At 39.9% G+C, this 18,974-nt stretch overlaps 1 protein-coding gene across 6 annotated transcripts in view; it reads right to left on the bottom strand.

Annotated features, from left to right (window-relative positions):
* Positions 1-18,974, bottom strand: part of CADPS (calcium dependent secretion activator) — a 504,169-nt gene that overhangs the window by 231,318 nt on the left and 253,877 nt on the right. For all 6 annotated transcript variants that reach the window (XM_054976243.1, XM_054976241.1, XM_054976242.1 and 3 more), the window contains exons 7-8: positions 13,185-13,296; positions 4,321-4,460 (exon numbers count right to left, since the gene is read on the bottom strand). In XM_054976243.1, the coding sequence (XP_054832218.1) occupies positions 4,321-4,460; positions 13,185-13,296 (252 nt within the window). The remainder of the gene's footprint in view (positions 1-4,320; positions 4,461-13,184; positions 13,297-18,974) is intronic.

Raw genomic sequence — 18,974 nt, 5'->3', positions numbered from 1 at the left:
AGCCAAAGGCTACAGCCTGTTTGCAACTTTGATTGATTGCTGCTTCAGTGTCAGTTTTCTTCAGACTCCTACTACTACTTTCTGGCTACATGATACCAGCCAGTCAATGATCACACAGCTAGTGTGAAGGCATCACAGCCATTCAGAGCTAGTTGTATGAATTTATAAAGCCAGTTCAGAACATAGGTTGTACTTCCTGAAGTCACTTTGAATTGACTTCATTAGGGTTGCCAGGTCCAGGTTGAGAAATTCCTGCAATTTTTTTTTGGGGGGGGGAGCCTGGAGAGGGTGGGGTTTGGGTAGGGGAGAGGCCTCCATAGGGTATAATGCCATAGAGTTCACCCTTCAGAGAAGCCATTTTCTCCAGGGGAACTGGTCTCTGTTGCCAGAAGATCAGGTGTAATCCTGAGAGATTTCCAGCTACCACCTGGAGCCTGGCATCCCTACTTCATTATGATGCCACATACTAAATCAGATTTAGGTACACAATGATGTTAAGAAGCTGGCGAGGCTAGTAAGTATTGCCCTCAGTGTGAATGGGCACTGTGAGGGGAGACATACTGTTATCACTTCCGGTGGGAATGTATATCGGATGGCTGAATGCTGGGGTCAAACAATAGAGTATTAGCTATTTCATCCGGCCTAGTCAGTGACTGTTAAAACAGTAGCCTGCTTGACATTGCTGGTCACAAAAATGATGCCTCAACAAGTCTGCTCTAACAAGGCAGTTATATTCCTACAGCAAGTTAATGTAATGAAAAAATGGTGTTGGTTGGTTTGTTCTTAGGAACCATGGTCCATCGCAGCTGTGAATGTTGCAACCCCCCCCCCCAAAAACTTCCCATTATCATTTTTTTCTTATTGTCCTACTCTAAGATTACATCCTTACAGAAAATTGCAAATTCATTTGAATGTCTAAAGTATGGTACATTTCTCCACCCATGATGGGAATATATGGATGAGGCAGATATGTTGCCTGTCTACTCATGGCATGAAAATCAGTGCTTGAAAAAGCTTGAATCCATGCTGAATCACAGAAGTAATTATTTATTTATAAATATCTATGGGCTTGCTAGCTTTCCAATGTATCTGAAAAAGTAGTGAACAAAATTAAGATAGCTATTATCTAAAGATGTAAATTTACTGAAATGACTTTCTGAGGTATTTATTAATAAATGGTTAGTCTTATTAATCGGCACGATTATAACTAGACATAGGCACGAACCGTGAAAAAACTGAACTGCGTGGTTTGTGGTTTGTGGCATTTTCATGAACCAGGAACCACGAACTTCCACAAACTGGGGCAAGTTCACGAACTGCTTTGTGGTTCGTGGTTCATGAGGTTTAAATGCCCCTTTCTGGCCACTTCGCAGCAGCACGGAAAGGGGCATTAAACCCCTGTATCATCTGCTTGATAGGGAAATCCCCAACAAGCAGCTGATCATGTAAACAGCGGGGCTACACTTTGTAAACTATGTTTCCCTGCACTAGGAAGAACTTCCTGAATGTTAGAGCAGTCCCTCAGAGGAATAGGATTTCTTGGGAGGTGGTGGGCTCTCCTTTGGAGGTTTTTAAGCAGAGGCTAGATGGCTATCTGACAGCAATGCTGATTCTGTGAAACTAGGCAGATTACAAGAGGGAGAGCAGAAAGGGTTATATCAGTGCTTAGTTCTCGCAGCCCCTTCTTACAGGGTAGTGCTGATCGCCACTTTGGGATCAGGAAGCAATTTTTTCCAGGCCAGTTTGGTTAGGGATCCTGGAGGTGTTTTGCCTTCTCTGGGCCTGGAGCAGAGGTCACTCGGTGTGTGTGTGTGTGTGTGTGTGTGGCGGGGGGGGGGGGTAGTTGTGAATTTCCTGCATTGGGCAGACAGTTGGACTAGATGACCTTGGAGGTACCTTTCAACTATGATTCTATGATTCTACTTGGATTACCTCTGCTGAAAAATTAGGAATCTGTGAATCAGCTCTGAAAGTTACAATGAGAAAGGTTGTCTTAGGTACAGGAGTGGATCCTAAGCACTGAATACCAGACAGTGCTCATGTAAAGGAACTTTCCTGCTACAGCTTCTGGGCTCCTCAAAATCCAGAGGGCTGGTGGATCTTGGCAAAAGTCCTGGTGCCTGTGGATGTCTCTGCACAGAAGGGGAGGGAATGGGTGGAAATCTAGTAGCAGTGAGTCTTTGGATCCAGCTCATAAGGTTTCAGTCTGACTTCAAGCCCCTGTTTAAATGTGATGCCAAGCTAAGAGATACTACCTATAGATCTTGGCCAAAACAACTCCTTACCCACACATGCACTATTTATATATCAAAAATGGATCCCTGGTTTGATATGTGTTGAAATTCTCACATAGCATGGTTAGCAGCTGAGGAACTAATATAAATGAAATGCTGGATGCGTGAAACCTGGTTAAGCGCTTCTTGTTTGCCCAATGTCACGCCTAAATCAGGCCAAATCTGCGCAGATAAAACTGACAGGGATTTGGCCTACATGCTTACACTTGTGCATAATTTAGCAGAAACATTCTAGAATGCATTATTTATGGCGTGATCAAAAGTCCTACAAAGTTGGTGGGAAAATTGTAATTGACTTCAGAGAGGTCTGGATCATCAAAATTGTAAGAACAGGGCAGATGGCTTAATCATTTAAACGTACTGAAGACTTCAGAATCAAATGTGAGTCAAAAGGAAATGTGATAAAAAGCCAAAGTTAATTAGCAGAATTAAGCTCTGAAGGTTTGAAGGGAATGCTATATGAATGCTAAATGAGTATCTTTTACAAATGACAACCTAAAATTTCAGACTGGTCAGCTACTTATTACACATATGCCCAGATATATTGATGAACAGGAATTCAAGGATAAAATAAGAACAATTGTTTGCCCTATTGGGGTTGTGCATCAGGTTTTGGGTGAGCTCCAAAAGGAGCCCCAAAAGGAGCTCATCTACATAAAGCATTTAGGAGAACTCATTCGCAGCTATGGATTTGAATGTCATCAATATGCAGATGACACCCAAAACTATATCTTGCTGTCCGGGTCCCTACAGATGCAGTAGAAATCTTAGATTGCTGCCTGACAGCCGCGGTGAAATGGTTGAAAAACAAAAAGTGATGGTTGTTGGGAGGGCTGTATTGTAGGGATGGGGTCTCAGATGCTTCGCTAATGACTTAGGGACCATAGACTTTATCACTATATTGCCTTACATATCTGTTGCTTTAAATATGTACTCCTGTGTACCACCTGTGCGTTATGTTGTCTAATGTTAATCCTAGAATTGATTATGTTGTTTCAGTATTTTTTTCCTAATCTGTATTGCTAATACTATGTCTTTTAAACTTGTATCTATTTACCCTATGGCATTATGGAAATGTCCTTGATACTGTATTGAAATGTACTTGATAATGATTGTACTAATCTCATACTGTGTAATCCACCTTGAGTCTCAGTGAGAAAGGCGGACTATAAATGACATAAATAAAATAAATAATAAATAATAAATTGACAGTAACAATTTTGTCTTGAGCTTTCTGTGTCTAGTTGATTACACATTCTGGAAGACATTATGGACCTTGGGGCTGACTGTATTTCATGATTTTACTGTTAGGGTAGTTTAATTCAGAATCTAGCATTAGCTATATTCCGCATCACTATACATGTAGAAGATGTCCTTCAACATGCCATTTTCTACCAGTCCTACTTGAAATGGGGTTAAGTATAATCTGGCTTGATGAATAAGGATTGCAAGATGCTTTATACTGTACCTAAACGGTGTTGTAAAACTTTTAGATTACTATCTACTGAATTAACTCCAATTTGTACTCATAGCCATATGCTCGTTGTACACTTTAGAAATTTTTATAAAATGATACACAGAGTAAAGGTACATCTGTACATAAGTACAGTAATGGATTGTTTCTGTGACTGTTCTCTTGAAAACACAGCAAAGAGACTGCTATTAATACAATTTATGAAAAAGTTACACATTGAGAAATAACAATACTTTTGAGGAAAGAATAGTTTCCTTGTTCTTTTCTGATGCAAGAAAAGCAACAAAATGTCTGGTAAATTCCACAGAAATAGAACTGGACTTTTAGGATGGCATATCACAGGCTGTTAAAAGAATTATTTTAAAAATGTAGGATCAAGCTTTAAAAAGAAAGACCAAGATTTGTTGATTCATCTTTGAACCTTATGCTAATCTTAGGCATCCAGATGGGAACTTGGGGGAAAGGAGAGAATCCATATATCTTCCAACCCTTGTAACACCATGTGCCAATCTGCAGTCACAGCTGACTAAGCTAAGAATGAAAATAACTTACCCAGAATGCTTCATGTTTTGAGGTTTATCCATTCGGACAGCAAGTTTGATTTTCAAATCATGATCAGGGCAGTTTTTGGAAACAGCCATTTTGTGCCACTCGGATTGTTTTGGACTGTTTGGTGTCGGATGAAGAACCACCTGAATGTGACAAAGATCAGAAAATAAATTCTTATTGGGTTTACTGAGAACTAAAATTTGACCAAGTGTTGCTGTTAATGGATTACATGTTTTCTGACTCTTTCACACTTTTGCCTTATCAGTGTAGTAAAATGGAACAAAAATATTCTCGTGGAAGAGCTTGGGGCTCAGCAGCAGCGGACTTTCCCCATTTACTAGGTCCCAGGCCATCTTAGGGTATCTCTACTTAAAAGGAGATCAAGTAGCAGGTACTGAGAAAGACCCTCCTCTGCCTGAGAACTGGAGAGCCGCTCTTAGTACAAAATACAAAGCTAGATAGACTACTGATGTGACTTGATATATGGCAGATTCCTATGTTTAAAAATGAGATATACAGCCTCTAGACTAAACTCTATTCTGTCATATATAGAATCTTTATAGGCTAGAGATAATACAATGATAGCCAAAGCCAGACACCCCCATATGTCATTTGATCAACAGCATCCTTAAAACAGTATGAATCTTTCCTGAATAATGTTGAGAACTAGCATTCAAATACTTTGGGAGGATCTTCTTCCCTAGGGAGCTGGAGTGGAGAGTGAGTCCTGCTGGCCTGATTAGATCCAAAAGATCTGCTTTTTTTAAAGGACCAGAACTGCTGATGTGCACACAAGAACTGCGCTCAGAAATTTGAAATGGATATGTGTGCCGGTTTTGTTCAATTGAAGTAAACGACCTTCCTGTGTTTAGGCATATCTTCATAACCATAAATACTCCACACTACACAGACTGAGACCCTCAAGTAGGAGAGCGTATGCCACATATCAGATTCCGTGTGATATTCTGTACATTCAGAATTGCAGAAGATGACGAGCTTTGATTCTGCCCTCTAATCTGAAAACACCCTTCTTTTGTGAGAGATGTTTGAATCATAGGTAGGGAAGAGACTTTCATCATTTTATTTAATTGTAGGATTTTGGATGGAAGGAATCTATCAAGTATCAGTGTCTTGTTATTAGAAACAAGAAATTTCAGTTCCCACTGAATATGAGCAGTTTAAACTTTCATAATTAAGAAAAAGCCTGCATTGCATCAATTTGCTGGAAGAATGGAAGTTAAAAAAATAGTCCTCAGACATGACAAAAGGAAAGCATACAAATTATAACTGCCAGTAAGCTAATTCATAATTACAGTTCTTGGTTATCGCAACATAAAAAGATGAAAAATACTTATGTTTATACATGTTTATACTTATGTTTGATAAAATGAGGTAAACTTGAGAATGGAGTGGAAGCAAAGATAATGGAAGGATAAATGTTTTAAATGATGTGACTGTAAACAAAACAAAAAATAAGGAAATGGTGGTGGTGGAAAGTGTCAGGTCGTACTTGATTTATGGTGAGCCCTCCTGGGATTTTCAAGGCAAGAGACTAATGGAAGTGGTTTTCCATTGCCTGCCTCTCCAATCTGAGTCTTCACTGGAGGTCTCCCATCCAATTACTAACCAAGGCTGACACTACTTCGCTTCTGAGATCTGATGAGATCACGCTTGCCTCAGCTATCCAAGTGACGGTAAGGAAATGTTGGTGGTGGAGAGTGCCTTCAAGCCATAGCTGACTTATAGCAACCTCTAGTGGGGTTTTCACGGCAGGAGGCTAACAGAGGTGGTTTGCCATTGCCTGCCCCTGCAACCCTAGTCTTTGTTGGAGGTCTCCCATCCAATTACTAACCAAAGTTGACCCTGCTTAGCTTCTGAGATCTAACAAGATCAGCACTAAATTAAAAGGAGGGGATATGTGTAATTTGCTATGACAAAAAAGCATATTTATTTAAGAAAAGAGCCAAAGACTCCTTGTACATTCTTTCCATACTTTTTGGAGATCATGTTTTTGTATATATTTTGCTTTATTTTTGAAAATGCTGATGAACACAGACATTTTTACATTTTTTTCACTTCTAAACACTACATACTGTGTTTTTCAATAGATTCAGTGATTTGGAAGGTAAAATTGCATTATTAACCTTCTTACAATTCTGCACCAGATTAATTTTCTCTTAATGTATTAACCTTTAAGGCCCCCCAGTCTCCCCCCCTTTTTCCTGTCTAGCTGTGTTTGCCAAACACAGACTCTCAGCCTCATGATGCTAGTATTCTATTGATCTTCAACTCTGCCTCTGAATCAACAAACTAACATTTTATTTCTCTATAACTGTGTCTAATTATTGTTTAAATATGTAATACAGGGTGGCTGAAATCAATACAAAGATTCCCTTGACTCTACTAGACCCATTAGATTAAATCATTCTCTCTCTCTTTGTATTTACAATGATTAAAGCAACAAAACATATTTTTAAAGATACATCTTTAATTTAGAGGCTATCTCCTTCCAGATGTCCTATTGCAACTGCCATGACCAGCCATGGAGATTCCTTGGAAATGCTATTCCAACTATCAGGTTAGAATAAGGAAAGTTTGTACAAAATTGTTCTTTGAGGCAATTGCCCCCCAAATTTCCTTGGATATTGACCAAAGAATGATCAGAGATACCTTTCTTATGGAAGATAAGATGGGGTTACCTTTCAAATGGAAGGCATCATTTGACGAGCTAGTGTTTGGAGAGTTCATAGCATCAAAATAATGGACCATCTAGTCATAAACAGTATTTTTTTTTAAAAGGTGCCAGTACTCACAATTAAGGATGCACTGATTTCCACCAATTCTCACCTCCCTCTGTAGATCTATACTAGGCTGGTCCTGGAGCTCCATATTCTCAGTCTCTTGCTAGAGGATCAGGACTTGAGAGAGCCCCCCTCCCAAAGTACTGGTACATAGTACTAGTGAGTAAAGTCTCTCTCTCATGCATGCACGCATGTATGCATGCAGTGGTCATTATTATTATAGAACTTGTGACCCATCAACCTGAAATCAGATCACCACCCACACACTATGGTTTATCAATGGTCCCTGCCACACCCGTTTAGGTAAATGCCATGCAGCAAAAACAGGGTGTTTATCAAGCCTTGATGGTTTACTATAGGTGACAGATGTATGTTTAGCTTGGTGAATCATAAGTAGAGATGGGCACAAACAGCGATACGACTGTGCCACACAGTCTGGCACCTGCAATCAATTCCCTTGGCAACTTAGGCAGGGATTGTCTGAACTTTGTCTGAACTCCTGCTGTTGCCCTGGAAACCCCAATCTAAGTCCAATTTAGCTTGATAGGCAGGTCTTCCTTTCAAGTGTGGAGCTCCAAATTTGTTACAATAAGGGAGCAAAGAGCAGGGGGGAGGAGAGCTCCAAGCTCTGACTTTGCAGAGAGTGGAGAGGGAGAGAGTTGCTGTTGGAATTTTGATAGAGTGCATTGGAGCTTGAATTTTGTGTGTGGTAGGATAGGGATCTACCCCTTCAAGTTCCAGGGCTGCTGCCAGGCTCTGGGCCAAGCGATTATTTATTATTGGTACCTTTCCTCATGCCTACTCAGGTCAGGTTTCTTGGAGTGGTGCAGTAGGGATCTTTACTTGGATGATGGCTGGAGGAGAGCCTGCTGGCACCCACAAACAGCCAACCATGAACATGTTCGTGAACAGGGCCATGTTCATGGTTGTTTGTGAGTCCCTGTTCGTGGATGGCAACGAACAACGAACATCATGTTCAGGGTTTTTTTCCTGTTCGTGCCCATCTCTAATTGTAAATTGTCTTTCATGCTTATCATGGGATTTGGCTGTTATAATCCAGACTTCAGAGTCCCTTTTCTTCCTTTCAGCACTTACTGTCAGTGCAATGGAACGGTGACTTGAGACTTGTGGACATTATCTGTTCTTTTCTGTTTTCTGCCATAGTTTGGTGGGAGCATTACAATAGCGACTGAACTACAACTGATATCGTTTTTACTTCCAATCAAACACAAACTTGGTATCAAGCACATTTTATATATTTTTTAAACTGGTTCTGATTCCTTTGAGATATTAATGCCTTTCTCTGCTCATCAGCTAAAATGGTTTGTATCTGTTTGAAGAGCTAAATCATGGACAAAATGTCCTTTGGGACAGAATAAAATTAATCCCCAAATCCATCTCCTCAACTATAAAGCACAAATAAGTGTCATTACCTGAAAAGACTTTTACTTTGAACATGCAAAGTTTCCCTTTCAAGTTATTTGAATGATGAGAAGGGACAAAGGATTGTCAGTCTGAAGCAAATTACTAAGTGATGGAATTTAAAGAATTTAATTAGGGATGTCTACAAAATTAGCTGCTGAATAATGAAAATTAAACAGTTAGTATAGTCCCTGGTCAGAATTTGATTAGGGAGCAGTTTTAACCTATCTGATTCCTTTGGCACAATGGGGGAAAAATTCTTTCTAAGTGGGTTAAAATGTATTGCAATTGTCTATCTAGTAAAAGCAGCCACGAACAGAAGAGTGCAAAAAGCCAGCAGTAACAAAAAAGTTATGAGATTCAAAACTAGTACCATTGCTCACAAACCTGACAAGTAACTTGGCTTTTTCTGAGTCCGGTACCAAAGTCAAAATGACTTTCAATTTCTCCTTCCTTTTCATCCAACATACTTGCCTTGTCACTGCACTCTGCAGGCACCTTTAGGACTATGATGTGAGACAAGTCCAAAGGTACTGCTAATGGTGGAGTATTCCTCCTTGTACCAAAGGAACGCTTCTTGAACCACAGGAAGTCTGCATTGTTAGTGGAATGATAACAATCACCAGACTCATTAGCTGTCCGCCCTAGTCACCACAACATACATTGGAAGGATAGGAGGAAGAGGAAGGAAGGAGGGAAAGGGGCAATATCTGAGTCAGAGAAGAATTTGGGACCATAAAGGTCACTCTTCATGCTGAGCAGTGAGCATTATGAACTGCCATAACAAATAAGTTTGAGTTACTGTTTTCACCATTTATTGAACCTAAAGCTATGATTGACAGCAAAGTGAAATTTTATATGCCAGAGGCAAGGGAATATTGAGCATTTGGGCAAGCACCATTAGGAAATCTTTTACCCGTAAGAGGAACTGTTGAGGTGTTAAACATTTTCACATTCCTTTGTACTATATTTATCATCATACATATGCATGGTGCATTTGTTCATTGATGAATTAATGCTCAAGTAACCAGCAAACACAAATAATATATTCTATGCGATGCATCCTTTCAATCTTGTTTTGTAACTTTTTTGGGGTAACTGTTTCTGATTTCTTGATAAATGTTTAGACTCTGCTTTCAGCTTTAAAAACACTTCACACTTGGCTTTGTTATAATTTTTACAACAGTTCTGTCAGGTAGACCAGTATTATCAACTTTGTATTATTCATAGGGAAGAGGCTGATGTATGATGAGCTTGTGGCAGGGACCAGATTTCAACCAGAGCTCTCCCACATCACAGCTCTTAGTTGCTATCCCATTCTTGTGGGTATCCTTGAAACTGACTTCACTTTGCTGCAAAAACTTTACACTGCTCTTCTCTCTGCATGCAGTTAGGCAAAAAGTAGGGACTTTGGGAACATACAAAAATTAGGGACTTTGGGTCTTTCTCCAAACCCATACCATAACAGGCTACCTAAAAGCAACAACATATTTGGTCTCATGAGCTAAAAATACTATTGCTTTCCATCCAGAATGGGCATAGGAGATGGGTTTTGTCCACGTACCCCTTTGAAAGAAACGGATGATAAGCCATGCTATATGAGGACATTTCAGCTGTCGAATGCATCATGTGCCATGGCCAGTGATGTGGCCCTAACTAAGTTGGAAGGAATAGTGTGTGTTATTGTAAGGCAGATGAGGAAATTTGGTTAGCACTCTGAGGGGTCTGATGATGAAAGGAATTCACCAATGGCGGCGATCCCTTGGTGCTCTGTAATATCTGTTGTACCCTAGCTGTTGTATGGCGATGTGGGTAAGGCTCTGCATCTCTCAACAGAGGATTTGCTCAGATGGTGGAAAGTGAAGCACAGCAGCATTTGCTGCACGGCGTTTTCAGCCAGGGTGTGGTTTCCTTTTTGCAATCAGCCTTAATGGGATGCCTGTTTGAATTAACCCACAATGAATGTGGAGTAAAGATTAATTCAATATTTAATACTCTTCTGTGGATGAGTCTTTTAATAAACTTAGTTTAACTCATACATTTTGTCTTACGACTTCATGTTGGGGGTACATGTGCGAACAACTGCAAGCACTGATATTCTAAGAGCTTAATTTTGGGAAGTGGAATTTGGAGTGACACGTGGGGAAAAATGCTGTTCTGGTATCAAAATATTAATGGCTTGCAGTCTCTAAGTTAGACTGCATGTATCCTCGACATTAGTAATTATAGATATAGTGTGGAAATTACGGTGGACTGGCATTATCAGTGAATATACCAGACATATGGGGTTTTTATAGACACTATACTGCTTTATTTGTGCTGACTGGGGCTATGTTAATATTTTAATCCATTTTATATGGCTATTTATTGAATTTAAATAGGATTTTATTCACAAGAGCTTTTTACCTGGGGTAAAATACGGCTTATTTATTTTTAGTCCAGCAATTCCTTTAGATTGCAAGGGCCCTGTGGTGCAGAGTGGTAAGCTGCAGTACTGCAGCCCAAGCTCTGCTCACGACCTGAGTTTGATCCTGGCGGATGCTGGGTTCAGGTAGCCGGCTCAAGGTTGACTCAGCCTTCCACCCTTCCAAGGTCGGTAAAATGAATACCCAGTTTCCTGGGGGTAAAATGTAGATGACTGGAGAAGGCAATGGCAAACCACTCTGTAACAAAAAGTCTGCCAAGAAAATGTCATGCTGCAACGTCCTCCCATGGGTCAGTAATGACTTGGTGCTTGCACAGGGGGACTACCTTTACCTTTACCTTTAATTCTTTCAGATAACTCAGTTTGTGCCTACTCTTCCAAGCATGGTTGTGACAAAATTGCCATTAATGTCCACGTGCAAGAAAAAGAGATGAAGCACAGAAGAAGAGAGTTTTCTTACACTGTCCAAGGAAAAGCACTGCAGACACTTTAGTCATCTGCCACTCATTGTGCCCCAAAGAGATCTTATATTTAAAGAGATGGATTCTCTTTAGATACAAGTCTAAAAAAAGTGGAGCGGATGAGGAGCGGCTGAGGCAGACAGAGAATTCATTGGCAATTATGTCTGCCACCAAGATAAATTGTGCAGCTGCAGGATCTGTGAAAAAAAATATCAATGACAACTAACTGAAGTGTCATAAAGCAACAGAGAAGGAACATTCAGAAGCGTTCTGTGTGTGTCGCTGATAGCACCAGGGAACAAGCTGAATCACAAAAAGGGGAATTGGTATTATGACCTTAACAGCTGGGGAGAGAAAGGGACAGGCTGCAGTTAATTCAGCAGAGGTTCCACTACCAAACTTAAGGATATTGAATTATTTACTGATCAGCCACCTGACGTGGGAAATCAAGTCCCCAAATCCATAGCAGTCCTTGATAACCCAGGACATTTAGATAAAACAACTTCCAAGGCAGCCATCTGCCTTCTCGCAGTGTCGCACAAGCTGTTTGCAGCTGAAGTGAATTGCAACAGCCTCAGAAAGCAGAAAGCAATGAGCATGGGCAGGGGAGATGTGGGGGATTTGGGGGATTGATTTCATTTGTCACACAAATTATTGATAAATAATTCTCTACAACAAACACCTGGAACCATGGATCGTTGTCAATGTGTGGAGGGTCTGTATTGCTTCATCAGTCCTCATCTGGGTTTTGTTTCATTGCCTTAATGTGGCTTGTCTGAGGTAATTTGATCAATAACAAAAATGGTACTTCTACATGACAGTATTTTCATTAACCATTGAGCCCTGAAGTGAGGACACTAGAGAGAGTTATTTTCACGTCTCCCACTATTATACCAGCAGAGAAGAGAACACTGCCTATATTTTTCACTTTGGTTGTTGTGTTCTCAGTTTCTTCTCTAATGTTAAATAAACAGTTCATTTCATATAACCTCTGTCACTAAGTGTGCTGCTGAGAGAGATATTTCACAAATCCAACCACCACTCTCAAAAGTAACAATAATAGTCCTATCCATTTTGTATTCATGTTTCACCAGTCTAAAGGTGATGTGCAAGACATATATTCATTCATGTCTGAAGTAAGGACTTCGGCCAGTCTTTTTCTTTGAATTAAATAAAGTAAGTAAGTAAATACCCCAAGATATTGTAATTTGCCTGATAAGGTAAGGAAAGTTCATGCACTAGTATTATTCTGTAGAATGTGCAAAATGGAACCTTTCTGGATGGTTTTCTTATGAAAAGGATATTATCATTTTTAATGTCTGTTGAAAGTTTGTAAATGGTTGGCTTTTAATTTTTGTAATCTGCCTTGAGTCTCTGTGAGAAAGATGGACTATGAATTAAGTAACTAAATAAACCCTTTGAAGATCATTGTGCTTAAAGAAATACAGCCCAGATTCCAGCTGCCCAGAAATCTTGCCACATTGTAAGAATGATTACTGTTACATTTCTTATTCTGTAAATGCATGTTTCTCTAACGTAACGTCAATAATCCCTTCTTGTTCAGGGCTGTTTAGCTAACTGTAATTCTGCCACTTAGAAGCCATGCCAAAGATATCAAACGTTTTAAATTCCCATCCCTGCAGGGTAGAAAGTCTGTGTTCTTTTGTTACTTGGATTCATAAAGCTGCTACTATTGATGCTGCCAGGAAGACTTTCTTCATCCTGGAAACAAAACGGAAGAGGCATCGTTGCCCTTACCCGCCCAAGTTCTTTGTCTTCTAACGCCAGCACACCGGTACTCTCTGTAAACAGCTTCACCTTCACTGCTGGAAGGGCGTGCGTTGTGGAAAAGTCACCCTGAGTCCCCCAGCTGTGAAAATATCCACACCAAAAGTATTAGACAAGAAAAGAAGCCTGCTAACTTTCCATCGTAACCTTGGGGTAGAAAAAGGTTAACACCAATGTCGCCAACTATCGCAGGCATTAAAAAAGCAACAGGAGTGACATTGTGTTAATTAATTAACTTGGTAAGAAAAACTGTAAGACAACAACTCAGCAATGTCACAAAGCTGCAACCAAGAAAGCAAAGGAATAGCATGCAATCGAAGCTAGAAAAGAGCCTTTAGTTCTGTTTATTTTACAGGTCACTAAAAAGAAGACTGATGAAAAGACTTGTAATGCAACGGATGCTATAGAGCTACCTGGATAGCTACCTGTCCTCTACTCCTGCAGTGTTGCTACAAAGCATCAACCAATCCTACAGTAATAAAGTATCCAGCAGTACAACATGAATAAGAATTAACACATATCATTCTTTATTCACCCCAAAATTCCTGTGCAAAGGAATTCTAGATTCTACCATAAAAATAAGCTATGCAATTCCTGGAAATACATAGAGAAGTACAATAATATATGCATACATGTAACAAATATGCATAAGTTATTTGCATAAAAGATTCTAATTCTTTTAAATATATTATTTGGAATATTTTCACCTCAAACAAATGGGAAAAAGGGAAGTTGAATAGAGGGAAGGTAACAGATGTTGGGTACAATCCAGAAGAAGTGAGGCGTACATGAGTTCCACTCAAATCATAATCCGTTCCATCCACAAATGTAAAGATATGATTTCTTTCGACACTGATAGGACTTTAATGTGTAAGTGCAACAGAAAATGTTATAATAACTAGAGATGGGCACGAAGAGGAAAAAAAATGAACATGGTGCTCGTTGTTTGTTGCCATCCACAAACTGGGACTCACGAATAACCACGAACATGGCCCTGTTCATGAACATGTTCATGGTTGGCTGTTCGTGGGGGCCAGCAGGCTCTCCTCCAGCCATCATCCAAGTCAAGATCCCTACTGCACCACTCCCAGAAACTTTACCTGAGCAGGCACCAGGAAAGGTACCAATAATAAATAATAGCTTGGCCCCGGAGCCTGGCAGCAGCCCTGAAACTTGAAGGGGTAGATCCCTATCCCACCACACACAAAGAAAATTAAAGCTCCAATGCACTCTATCAAAATGCCAACAGCAACTGTCTCTCTCCCTCTCCCTGTCTGCAAAATCAGAGCTGGAAGCCCCCCTCCCCCCTGCTCTTTGCTCCCTTGTTGGAACAAGTTTGGAGCTCCACACTTGAAAGGAAGACCTGCCTATAAAACTAAATTGGGCTTAGATTGGGATTTCCAGGGCAACAGCAGGAGTTTAGACAATCCCTGCCTAAGTTGCCAAGGGAATTGATTGCAGGTGCCAGACTGTCTGGCTTGACGAACAGCAACGAACGAGGCTTGGAACGACCACCTGTTCATTTAGACTGGGGCCTCACAAACAGCTTGTTCACAAACAACAGATTGGGCTGTTCGTGGCTTTTTTTTTGTTCATATTGCTGTTCATGCCCATCTCTAATAATAACACAGCCTCGAAAACACAAGGAAATAAGACACTTGGCATTTTCAAGGATTTCAATGAAAGACAGGCGGTTGTATGAAAAGTTCTTTTTAGCTGTGTAAGTCTACAAGTGTGAAAGCTGCCCATGGCTTTACCCAACAGTAAAACCAAGAAACATTGAATAAATTGAACATGCTGTACATCATGCAGCCCTTAAGAGGCCTTCTTAGCACAAATCCTTTGCTGATTTTTTAAAAAGTGCTCTCATTTTACCACTTCCAATTCAACTGCAACAACTCATGAAATATAGAATACATAATGTTTTTAAGTCATAAATAAAAAGATAACAGAGAAAGGCAGGGAGGAAAAAACCATTTTAACTATGACAAAAATAATTATTTTATAGTCAAAATACACAAAGCTTGATTTTAATGGAGTATAAATGGTAAAAGAATGAGACTGAGTGATGTGGATCTGGAGTTGAACAATAGAACAATGGCATGCTACAATTCTGGGGATGTTCTAGCATCTTCTAGCATGGGCACATAACTGTGGAGACTTGGGTTAGAGCAGGGCTGCAGGACCTACATCTGACATATGCAGATTCTGCCTTTACCCAAAGTTTGAGAGGACATGAGGGACAAGAGCCTTCCAGCCTGACATGACCCCGAGAGACTAACAGGTCAGTTCTATGAAAAGGCTTAAAAATCCCTAACACAAGTAGTGTTGGTAGTAGCCTTAGGCACCAGATAATAATGGGCTTTGGCATGACCAAGGAAATTCCATCCCTTCACCAAATCTGATGACGACGACAAACAACAACAACAGTGTATTTTTATACAGCCCTTCTAGACAGATTAGTGCCCTACGCAGAGTAGTGAACAAAGTAAGTTATTATTATCCCCCCAATACAACTGGCTGAGGGAAGTGGCTTACCCAAGGCCACCTGCTGAGTTCATGGTAGTTGTGGGAGTTGAACCAGCAGAATGCTGGTTCAAAGTCCAGCCACTTAACCACTATGCTACAGCAGTTCAAAGGGACTCAATGGGAAGGGCAGGATCATCTCATCATCTTGTGGCAGGACAGTGAAAATCAAGTTATGCACAAGTGGAAGTGAAAATCAAGTTATACACAACTTCTGAGTGTCTCCTAGGCAACCACTAAGAAACTGATGTTCTCTACCCTCCTACAAGTTATCTCTGTGTTCAAAATGGCTAGAGGGTCAACAATCTGGGCCAGCATAAATTTGTGGCCCCTTTCCTAAGACTCCATGTGCTTCATAAAGATCTAGGTTGCCAACCTCCAAGTGGTGGCTGGAGATCTCCGAGAATTAGAACTAATCTCCAGGCCACAGAGATCAGTTCCCCTGAAGAAAATGGCTGCTTTGAAGGGTGGGCTCTGGGAAATTTTACCAGGCTGAGGTCTCTCCCCTCCACAATCCTCACTGTCTTCAGGCTTCATCTCCAAATCTCCAGGCATTTCCCAACCTGGAGTTTGCAACCCTACGATGTTTCCTTATGAACATTTAGGAGGAAGAAAAATTCCTATGACAGAATGATATACAGATTCCTTTTTAAACTATTGGTTTGCCGATTTGGAGTATAGATGGTTTAAATTAAGCATTTTTACATGTTGATTTCAGTGGGAAGGATTGAAGCATGTGCTTTATTCTCCTGTTGACATGAATATGAATTTCATTTTGATGAGAACATATCCTCCTTTTGCAATACCCAATCCACTTTCTCCCATGATATACCACATGTACAAAAGTAACAACTTGAGTAGTAAATTTTCATTCGGTTTTTGCAGTTTTTGTCAGAGAAACTCTGCTTATGACCCCAGCTGCAGACATTTTCTCTACCAACTTTAACAATTCCTCTATAGTCCTAGATAGAACACAGGGAACTTTTCATTATATCCATGATGGCTTTTCAATAATCTTCACAGCTCATTTAATTTTGTTTCTTGAACTTTCACGCTGTGCTACCCTTTTTTAAACAAATGGTACATTTGATATCAAGAAGGTAGACAGTTCTTTTCTCTCCCTTTCTCTTACTTAGTGATACATATATACAGCTCAATAAATCCTGGCAAAATAACTTTAATATTGATATTTTGTGTAAAGGGCAGGACTGAATATTAGAAAAGTCAACCCATTCTACTTTTCTTCTGCTGTCTCCATTTTTGGTTTTTTTTTTAAAAAAAACTGTTTGGTATTAAGTTACTAGTGGTAGAATCCTAAAACCACTTTCCTGAGAGCAAGCCCCACTGAACAAAATGGAACCTAGTTCTGCATAGAAGAAACTAAATTTAGGTTGCAACCTATGCAACATTTTCTTGGGAGTCAGTATTTTTCAAACCCAGTGAGGTCAATTTCTATCTATTGATATAATTCATTTTTATCTCACCTTCCTCCAAGAAGTTCACAGCATCACACATTGTTTTCTCTTCCCATTGTTATCTGCACAACAACCCTGTGAGATAGTTTAGGCTGGCAGAGATTAATTGGCCCAAGGTCTCCCAATGGACTTCCATTGAAGAGTAGGGATTTTAACCCAGATCTTCTACAGCCTACTCATTATTTCTGAGTAACTTTGGGATCAGTCTGCAGAGTTTAAGAAGGAATATACGTTCAAACTAGATTCAGTTTGCATGGGACACTTTTTGGATATGTTTACTTTTGCTTTTTTGCTTCATAGGCTAATGTGATGTATTGTATTACTTTCTCCTTGTCCTGTAAACATATCTAGTATGTAGTACACATACTTGCCTCTGTTGTCAAACACACTGAATGATGAGGTTAATCTCCGAGATTTCTCTTTTGTGCAGTTGCCAAATGTTGTCTACTGCTTTCACACACAGAGAACAATGAACTTTTCAATCCACTTTCGATGCACTTTAGCAATTGGATTCCCCCATTTCAGTAAAATCCCAGTTGCAAAGTCTGCTGTAAGTGGACTGAAAGTGCATTATTCCACGTATGTGAAAGCAGCATTTGTGGCTTCTGAGCCTTTACATCACATTTTAAAACTTCTGACTACAGGTACTGTAAATTTTGAGATCAAGACAGAGAATTTCAGAAGCTTTGAAAAAACAGTTCAAAGCTATTATAGAACTGGGAGGGGGTACTTGTACCTAAAGAGAAGATATAGAAGGCTGCAAGATGATGTTATTAGTATTTTAGTCTATAGGGTTCTGTTCGATGGCTACATTTTGTATGATCTACCTCCCCCCATTTTTAAAATAAAGGGAACAGAATGCATGCCCTGTGCATTCCAACTGCCTGCATTCAATGGAAATACGGCAGGATGCGCATACGCGCACCAAAACACAGATGGTGAAACTAATTTTAGGCCTACCCGAAAAGGCAGTATTGCTGTAAGCAGTTTGTTTCCTTGACAATATCTCACTATGTGTTTCTTAACCCATAGAATGTTGCCGTTTCCCAGATTTGCAGCCAAACTTCATCTCAGAATGAGATATGTGATTCTAGTATATGCTGTCTCCAGCAGGTCTGTCTCCAACAGCCCTCTTAATTAAACTTAGATTGACAATATATGCATGAATGATGGACAGCATCCAGATTTCATTTTTTATTCCCCAGGAGCCACATCAGTTGGGCTCACCTTGAGATTGTGAACTGCTGAAGCACTCTGCATTACTTGGTAAGACCTTCTGTCACTTTTTCACAATGGTATCACATTTCCTATAGAAGTGACTGTGAAATCCTATTAGGGGGAATTTTGCAGTTGAATTTTGGCCCTCTCCCATTGGACTACTCTTCAGACTGAAACACAGTCTATAAGATATCTGATCAGCAGGTTTGGCAGGTTTCCCATTTTTAGTATTTTTATGTTTTCTCATTGTCCATTCAGACTAAAAACACTAGGGAAATTTTATTCTTTAAAGTCCCATAAGTGTGTACCTTTGTGATCACAAGATCCCAGGAAAAGCACACCTGCATGTTGTAAAATAGAAACAAAGAAAGGTAACAGAAAGAAGCCCTGTCAAATTATCCTTTCATGTGCTGAATAAGCATGTATATTGAATTATTTAGTTTTCAGTACACAAAGAATACACTGGCACCATAAGCCTATGCAGATACATGATTTTCATATTGACATCACAGCTGCAATTCCTGATTTGTTAGTATGTATT

Source organism: Eublepharis macularius, chromosome 4 (assembly GCF_028583425.1).
Source record: "Eublepharis macularius isolate TG4126 chromosome 4, MPM_Emac_v1.0, whole genome shotgun sequence".
NCBI classification, from domain to species: Eukaryota; Metazoa; Chordata; class Lepidosauria; order Squamata; family Eublepharidae; genus Eublepharis; species Eublepharis macularius.
Note: the sequence above shows the minus strand (reverse complement) of the source record. Positions and strands in the feature narration are given on the sequence as shown.